Genomic DNA, 8,491 nt, shown 5'->3' with positions numbered 1-8,491 from the left:
TTAAAAAAAAAAAAGAAAAAAGAAAAAAGTGAGCTGGAGACTAGAGAACAGTGGAAGAAGTGAAGGTTCTGCCTTGACAAGCTGCGGTGATTGTGTGGGTTTTTCATGAGAGGATTAATAAACTAAAAATTTTAATGTGACAAAAATCAAGGCTACACTTCCTAAATTTCTTAATCTACAGACAGGACCTACCTTCATAGATTAAAAATCAAGGATAAAAGGGTTTTGAAAATGGCTGCTTTTTCTTTGTAACATATTTTTTAAAACGTGAAACTAAAATATGGTGTTTTTGTTTTTTAATCAGAAAGTTACACTTTTAAAAGAGGCAATGTTATGCCATTTTTAGAGGCATTTTTTGCAATTAAATGCGAAGATTAATATCATCCATAGTAAATAGAAGATTTTCACTTGCAAAAATGTAAATGAAGCTTTGTTTTGTGTTTTTTGTGGACCCCCCCCCACTACCTCTGGGGTACTATTGAGCTGTAATTATTCTAAAGTCCTGAGATCAAATTATTTTCACGCTTCTTCAGTTTGCTCATCAAACCAAAATACCTGGGGTGCTGAAAGACTAGATTTGAACTTTTAAGTTGATATGTCTGCAAATTAATCATGTGGCACTTTGAACAACATATTAAATGCAAGGAAACAAAGAAGTGGTAAACCCCATTGTGATAAAACAGGATTTTAATAAGCAGTTTTATAACTTCGGGGTTTGGTTGTTTAGAATTAATTCAGATTTTAAAAAATTATCTGTTTAAATTATGTATGTAGCCCGAGACTAATAGCATCGAATTTGGAGAGCTCTAGGAAATTCCGAACTGCAGACAGCTTTTTCAGTGATCCCGATGCTGATCTTTACTGATTATGGATTTGTTGTAGGAAGCAAAGCGTTTTCAGAATATCGACAAGTCATGGATCAAAATAATGCAGCGAGCTCATGAGAATCCCAATGTGATCAGTTGCTGTGTTGGAGATGAAACCATGGGACAACTTTTGCCCCATTTACATGAGCAGTTGGAAGTATGTCAGAAGTCACTTACAGGGTAAGGCTTTGTTTGAAATAACCTGTCATTATAAATGCGGTGGTGATTATCCAAACAAGTTGCTAGTATTGGCTGTGTTCCTGGTTTGGTAGTGATGGCCAGAGTGGGGGTAGGAATTTAACATTTCACCTAGATTTAATATTTCTATAAGAAGGACACCTTTGACTTGACGGTGGGTGAGTTGAGACATACTAGTGTCCCAGGGCTACCATAGCGAATTACTTCTAACTGGGTAACTTAAAGCAGCAAAGTTTCTCGCTCATTGTTCTGGAGACAAGAAGCCTGAAATCAAAGTGTCAGCTCTGAAGGTTCTCAGGAGAATCCTTCCTTGCTTCCTAGGGCTTCTGGTGACTCTAGAAGTTCCTTGGCTTGTGGCTACGTAACTCCAGTCTCCGCCTCGGCCCTCACCTCGCCTTCTCCTTTTGTTCCTCTGTGTGTTTTATGAGGACACTTGTCAGGGCATTAGGGCTCATCTGGATAATCCAGGATGATCTTTTTTCCCAAGATCCTTGACTTTGTTACAAGTGCAACGATGATTTTTCCAAATAAGGGCACGTTTACAGATGCTGGAGAGCAGGGCATGGACCTATATTTTGGGGGCTGCTCCTCAACCCAGTGTAGGCGTGGAGCAGGGATGTGCACAGAGAGAACAACTAACTGGCCCAAATCATCGGTAATGTTTCTGAAAAGCAGTTCATTCTCAGTTTCTATTAGAAATGGGGTGATGACATCATAATTTGTCCAAATTTTGCCTCTATTCCAGATTGATGCTTAGTCATCTCCCTTTTTAGTCTCAAAATGTTCTGGTTTGGAGAGAAACTATTTGTTCATCCTGGGTTTAAACCATGGGGTTCCTGACACGCTTAGAAAGGTCCCAGGAGGGCTCCTGGTGAGAACGGAGAAGATAACAGATGAGAGGAAACCCTGTTCGGAGTCTCTTTGTTTTTCCAAGTGCCATCCACTTCAATTCTCACCTAACATTCCAGAGACAATGGAGATGACTATAGGCAGGCGCCATTGTCTTACTGAAGATGTTAGCGATTAGGTCTTCAATGAAAATAATGATAATTCAGAAAAATCACTTGGTAACGCGCCACTGACTTTATTTGAAGGTATTTGGAGAAGAAGCGATTACTGTTTCCGAGGTTCTTCTTCGTGTCTGATCCAGTTCTCCTAGAGATTCTGGGACAAGCCAGTGATTCCCACACCATACAGGTATCATCTAAGAATCTGTGGTGCCTTTTCCACAGCATACATAAGCAAGAATAAAAATGGCATTAACACCTGAAAAATGCAGGCAGTAAAGAAGTGTATTAAAATTATGTTGGGAGACCAGCAGCTGTTAAAGGCACTGGACTCCCAAATGGCTGACAGCTGTTCAAGTCCTGGATCTGGTGGCTTGAAACTGGTGTTGGATGGATATGTATGCATGCCTTAAATCCCAGGAGGAGAATGGAGGAGAAGGGATTGCAGCATGGCCATCCCCATGGAGGGTGATTTCTCAATTTTCCTCTCACTGTCTCTCTCTGGTCAGTGCACGTACCCTGGCAAAAACCTTAAAAAAAATTATTCTGCCCTTTAGTACAGTAGTCAAGTGCTATGTGGAGGGAGCTAGATCCCACATGACTGACCATGGTTCAAGTGCCAGTCCCAGTGACTTGAAACACATGCCAGCTGTGGTGTGTGTGTGTGTGTGTGTGTGTGTGTGTGTGTGCGTGTGTGCTCATACCCAGGATCATAATGGGAAAAAGTACTGAAGGAAAGGAGATTGTGGCATGAGCAGAATCCATTGGGGGGGCACATTCTTTCTCTCTGGCACATGCATACACCCTCTGGTACAGAAAAAAATATGTTGATAATAAAACATCCCATTTTTGGGACCAGCAGTTGGCGTAATGGCTGTGTCGCTGGACTCCCATGTAGTCGACCGCAATTCGAGTCCTGGACCCGGTGGCTTAAACTCACACTTGGTGTGTGTGCATGCGTGCCCAAGATCCCGAGAGGAGAATGGAGGAGAAGGGATTGAGGCATGGCCATCCCCCCTGGGGGGTGATTTCTCACTTTCTGTCTCTCTGTCTCTCTCTGTCTGTCTGGCAAGCGCATGTGCCCTATAGCAAAAACCTCTCCAAAAAAAAAAATTGCATTTTTTGTGGATTCAGAGCCCATAAACTTGAAGCAATCCAGTGCTTTTGGTGATAGAGGGCCACTCACTGGTTGTCTGATTTTGGCAAGCTTCATGATATTTCCTCTGCCTGTTTCCTCATCTGTAAAATCAGGACAGTAGTTGTTCCCACTGCATAGGATTGTCCTGAGGAGGCAATGCACAGGAAAATATTTAACACAGACAGACTATGTGCTTACTAAATGCAGTTTATCTCTTAAAATCTTTTACTCTAGCTATTCTTTTTTCTTTTTTTTGAGAGGTTTTTGCTGTAGGGTATGTGTACTCACTAGAAAAACAAGAGAAACAAAGGGACAGAAAGCGAGAAATCACCCCCCAGGGGGGATGGCCACGCCGCAATCCCTTCTCCTCCATTCTCTTCTCAGGATCTTGGGCACGCACGCACACGTGTCCAGTGTGAGTTTAAGCCACCAGGTCCAGGACTTGAACTGTAGTCGACATGCTAGTCTAGTGACGTAGCCATTACACCAACTTGGTCCCTCTAACTATTCTTAGACCAAGTATGGATTTAGATTTTTTTCTTCTTAATGTTTTTTTCTCTAGGGCACATGTGCTCGCCAGAGAGGAGATAGTGAGGGAGAAAGTGAGAGTGAAATTGAGAAATCACACTTGGGGGGCGGGGTGGCCACACCATAACCCCTTCTCCTCCGGTCTCCTCCTGGGATTTTGGGCACACGTGCATGCACACATGCCTGGTGTGATTTTCAGACTGTCTGATGCAGGACTCAAACTATGGTTGACCCTGTGGGAGTCCAGTGTCTTAACCACCATGCCACCTGCTGGACCTTGGATTTGTCTTTTATTCTTTCCCAATGGTTCTCAAATGCCTGTAGCTATTTCCAAGAGCAGTACTTCAAGGAGAGGGAAAAACTAGAGATAACTGGGTGTGGGAGGAGCTGAAACTCCCACTCCTTGGCCATTTCTGTTTAGGGCATCTGGGAAATGGCTAATGGTATCCTCTTTGCTAGTTTCCAGGGAGTCATGAGAATAAGAAAAGAGAATGGGGGAAGGGCACCATGAAGGGCAGAAACAGAGCCAGGTGAGGGCAGGATTGAGCTGAGCTGTGGCTGCGAGGGCAGAAGGCTGGGCAGGATGGCCCAGCTTCCATGTGGAAGAGGGGGACAGTCACTAGTTTAGTCTGTCCAGTGTAAGTGAGGGCATTGCAGGACCCAGAGAAAACATTCCATAGAGTTGGATTGACAAAGTGTGCCTCCAAGTCAGACGAGGATCGATGCAGAGTCTGTTCGCTTCTTATTCACATCAAAGAAATAAATGCTTAATCTTCTGTAAAGGTAAAAATATATTAAAACTCTTGGGATCAGCAGTTAGCGTAATGGCTATGTCGCTGGACTCCCACGTAGTTGACCGCAGTTCGCGTCCCGGACCTGGTGGCTTAAACTCACACCGGGAGCGTGTGCGTGTGTGCCCAAGATCCCGAGAGAAGAATGGAGGAGAAGGGATTGCGGTGTGGCCATCCCCCCAGGGGGGTGATTTCTCGCTTTCTGTCTCTCTGTCTCTCTCTCTGTGTCTGGTGAGCACACGCGCCCTATGGCAAAAACCTCTAAAAAAAAAAAAACCAAAAAAACCAAAACTCTTGATAGCCTCTCCACAGGTCACGTGTTTAGCCTTAGGTGTGATTTTTCTGTCTTACAGCCTCATCTCCCTGCCATATCCGACAACATAAACGAGGTGACGTTTCATGCCAAGGACTACGATCGTATCCTGGCCGTCATATCACGAGAAGGAGAAAAAATTCCTGTAATGTACTGTCGTTAAAATCTTATTAGAATTTCTTTAAAAAGTTAGACCGAGGAGAAAACAGTCTCTCACAAAAAGAGGAAAAAGAGAGAAGGGGGTAGACAGGTCTAGTTTAATAACCCCGGCTTTGTTATAGATTGGTTTGGACAGACCATTTAGATGAGCTAAATGATGAGCTCTATTGTCCTTTCCAGATGATAGTATTAGATGATTTTACCAATATTTTCGATAGTTTGTATAAAATGTGAAACAATTTGCTTTGCATTGAGGTAGTCTGATTCATTAAGTTGTGTGACATTTGTAGAAATACCAAATGATGGGACCAGCAGTTAGCGTAATGGCTATGTCACTGGACTCCCACGTAGTTGACCGCGGTTCGCGTCCCGGACCCGTTGGCTTAAAACTCACGCTGGGCGCGTGTGCATGCGTGCCCAAGATCCCGAGAGGAGAATGGAGGAGAAGGGATTGCGGCGTGGCCATCCCCTCTGGGGGGGGGGGTGATTTCTTGCTTTCTGTCTCTCTCTGTCTGTCTGGTGAGTGCACGCGCCCTATAGCAAAAACCTCTTAAAAAAAAATACCGAATGATTGTCGATTTGTGATATATTTCCAATGTATGTTTTAGTTGGACAGTCCTGTTATGGCCAAAGGTCCTGTAGAGATCTGGCTTCTGGAATTGTTGAAAATGCAAATGTCGTCATTGCATAATATAATTAGATCCGCATTCTATCAAATCAGCGATTCAGGATTTCAACTCTTACCTTTCCTTCACCACTTTCCAGCACAGGTGAGAATATGTGATGTTTAAATAATGATTAAAATAAATAGAAATAAGAAGAGAGGATGCTGGGCCAGCAGGTGGTGTGGTGGTTGGGGCACTGGACTCCGAATTGGCCTATCAAGGTTTGAGTCCTGGACCTGGTGGCTTGTTTCTCACTTTCCCTCTTGCTCTCTCTTTTTCTCTCTCTGTCTCTCTCTGGTGATTCGTGTGTCTTGTCTGTAGCAAATTAAAAAAAAAAATAATGATAAATAAAAATTAAATGAATAATTCTTAAAAAAAAAAAGAAGGAGAGTGGATGCTTAGGAGGTGGTCAGCCTCATGACGTGGAGGTTGTTGGAGCTCTGAACTAGTTAAGAGACCTACCCACTGTCATTTAACCTGAGCTTCCTGCTGGTCAGCCTCTAGCTTCTAGTTCAGTCCATCCTGTCCCCCAGAAGAGGACATGCCACTAGTCTGTCATCAATAAAAATATATACTTGGGACTAGCAGTTAGCGTAATGGCTAAGTTGCTGGATTCCCATGTAGTTGACCGCGGTTCGAGTCCTGGACCCGGTGGCTTAAATTCACGCTGAGTGCGTGCGTGTGCGTGCCCAAGATCCCGAGAGGAGAATGGAGAAGAGATTGTGGTGTGGCCATCCCCCCTGGGGGGTGATTTCTCACTTTCTGTCTCTCTGTCTCTGTCTTTCTGGCGAGCGCACGTGCCCTATAGCAAAAACCTCTCCAAAAAAATACACTGATATGTTCTAGTGGTTTTACAGTTATAGAAAATTTTATTCTATAGATATACATGTATGTCAACACATAGAGCAATATGATACAGATATGAACATATATCAAAAGAATGAGCATACCTTTTGCTGAAATGAAATCCATCTTGCCTTGTTGATTTTCTGAAGTAATTAACACTTGTCATAATCTGTTAAAGAAGGCTTTCTCATGCAACTATTTAAAGAGAGACCGTGAGGGGGTTGAAGCAGGTGTTGTCTTGAACAACTCTCCTGTTCCGTGTTTCTTAGAAGCTCATTGTAATGTGTCAAGTATTATTAAAATCTGAGACCAGCAGTTGGCGTAATGGCTATGTCACTGGACTCTCATGTAGTCTACTGTGGTTCGAGTCCCGGAACTGGCGGCTTAAACTCATGCCAGGTGCGTGTGTGTGCGTGCCCAAGATCCCAAGAAGAGAATGGAGGAGAAGGGATTGTGGCGTGGCCATCCCCCCTGGGAGGTGATTTCTCGCTTTCTATCTCTCTGTCTCTCTCTGCCTTTCTGGTGAGCGCATGCGCCCTATAGCAAAAACCTCTCAAAAAAAATATAGAAAATGAGGGGCCAATGGTTTTTATTAAATTTTCATTCAAAATAATGAAAAGTAATGATTTGTGATCTGGGTCAGAGAGAGTGTATGATAGAAAGCAAGAGATATCTAAGGAAAATATGGGCAATTTATGCTCAAACTATATTTCTTCAGCTTGAACTCCAAATCTTGAATTAGTGCACACACAGTGAAGACAGCTGAAATGATATGAAATTATTCAAGCTGCAGAAGTACATAGTACAGACATCTCTAACCTTTATTAGAGTGACTATTTTAATATTGTGGGGTTTTTTTATATTGTTTAATATCCTTGGGAAACTTTAATATTCTTATTAGCATTATTACCTTTATGATAAAACTTCATAATATACTTTTCTTGGTAAGCTGAGAAAATAGTTCCTTAAATTAAATCAACATATCTTCCAGGAAAGCTCAACTCTATATATTCTGGAAGAGAGACTCAGTCTAATTTAGACTGAGGATTTAACATCAGGAGGAGTACTGAGAGCAAGTTCAGAATAGTGGTGACATTATATAGACTATATATACAGACTAAGCAGGAGGGGTGACTAGCTTTCAGGATTTTCACTGTAAACATAGTCATTATTTTTAAAGCAGTTTTTTTTTCCAAATAAATAAAATTTGCCCACAAGCAAATTAATTTAAAAATATGTTCTAATACCAGTAGGTGGCATAGTGGTTAAGGACTTCCATATGGCTGACCATGGTTCAAGTCCTGGACATAGTAGCTTGAAAATCATGTGTGTGTGCATGCCCAAAATCCCAGGAAAAGAATGGGGGAGAAGGGATTGTGGTGTGGCCACCCTTGCCGAGGCGGGAGGTGGGGGGAATGTCTCGCTTTCCCTCTCACTGTCTCTCTATGTCTCTCTCCAACAAGTGCATACGTCCTATGGCAAAACCCTAAGAAAAAAATTTCTAAAATTGTTTAAAATTTCAGCTCTACTTTATTCTAAAACATATTCTAAAAATGATGGGTAGAATGGATCCCTGCTGCAAACATTTGGAAAAATTTGAAAAACATAAAAGTAGAAATAAAAATTTCTCATATTTCTTCCATCTGGAAATGACCATTAATATTTTAGTGTATTGTCTTTTAGTCTTTTTAAATGTGCTTACTATAGTCATCAACTATCACTGATGAGATTAAATGTACTTTGTTATTTATTTTAAAATTATTTATTGTATTTAGTTTTATTTATGATCATCATTATTATTATTATTATTATTATTTTAAAGTTTGCTATAGGGCATGTGTGCTCATAAGAGTTAGAGAGAGAGAGAGAAAGAGAGAGAGGGAAAGTGAGAAAGTAAGCTGCTAGGTCTGGGACTCAAACCATGGCCATCCATGTGGGAGTCCAGAGCCTTAACTACCACACCAAATGCTGGCAGATTTT

The 8,491-nt window shown here is 42.0% G+C and overlaps 1 protein-coding gene across 1 annotated transcript in view; it reads left to right on the top strand.

Moving 5' to 3' along the window:
• Positions 1-8,491, top strand: part of DNAH8 (dynein axonemal heavy chain 8) — a 413,702-nt gene that overhangs the window by 189,085 nt on the left and 216,126 nt on the right. Inside the window, exons 37-40 of the mRNA XM_027771927.1 lie at positions 883-1,046; positions 2,159-2,261; positions 4,882-4,986; positions 5,609-5,770. Of these exons, the coding sequence (XP_027627728.1) occupies positions 883-1,046; positions 2,159-2,261; positions 4,882-4,986; positions 5,609-5,770 (534 nt within the window). The remainder of the gene's footprint in view (positions 1-882; positions 1,047-2,158; positions 2,262-4,881; positions 4,987-5,608; positions 5,771-8,491) is intronic.

The sequence above is a fragment of the Tupaia chinensis genome, unplaced genomic scaffold, assembly GCF_000334495.1.
Source record: "Tupaia chinensis unplaced genomic scaffold, TupChi_1.0 Scaffold000238_1, whole genome shotgun sequence".
Taxonomy (NCBI): Eukaryota; Metazoa; Chordata; class Mammalia; order Scandentia; family Tupaiidae; genus Tupaia; species Tupaia belangeri.
The sequence above is the reverse complement of the archived record's forward strand: the minus strand, read 5'-3'. Positions and strand labels throughout refer to the sequence as shown.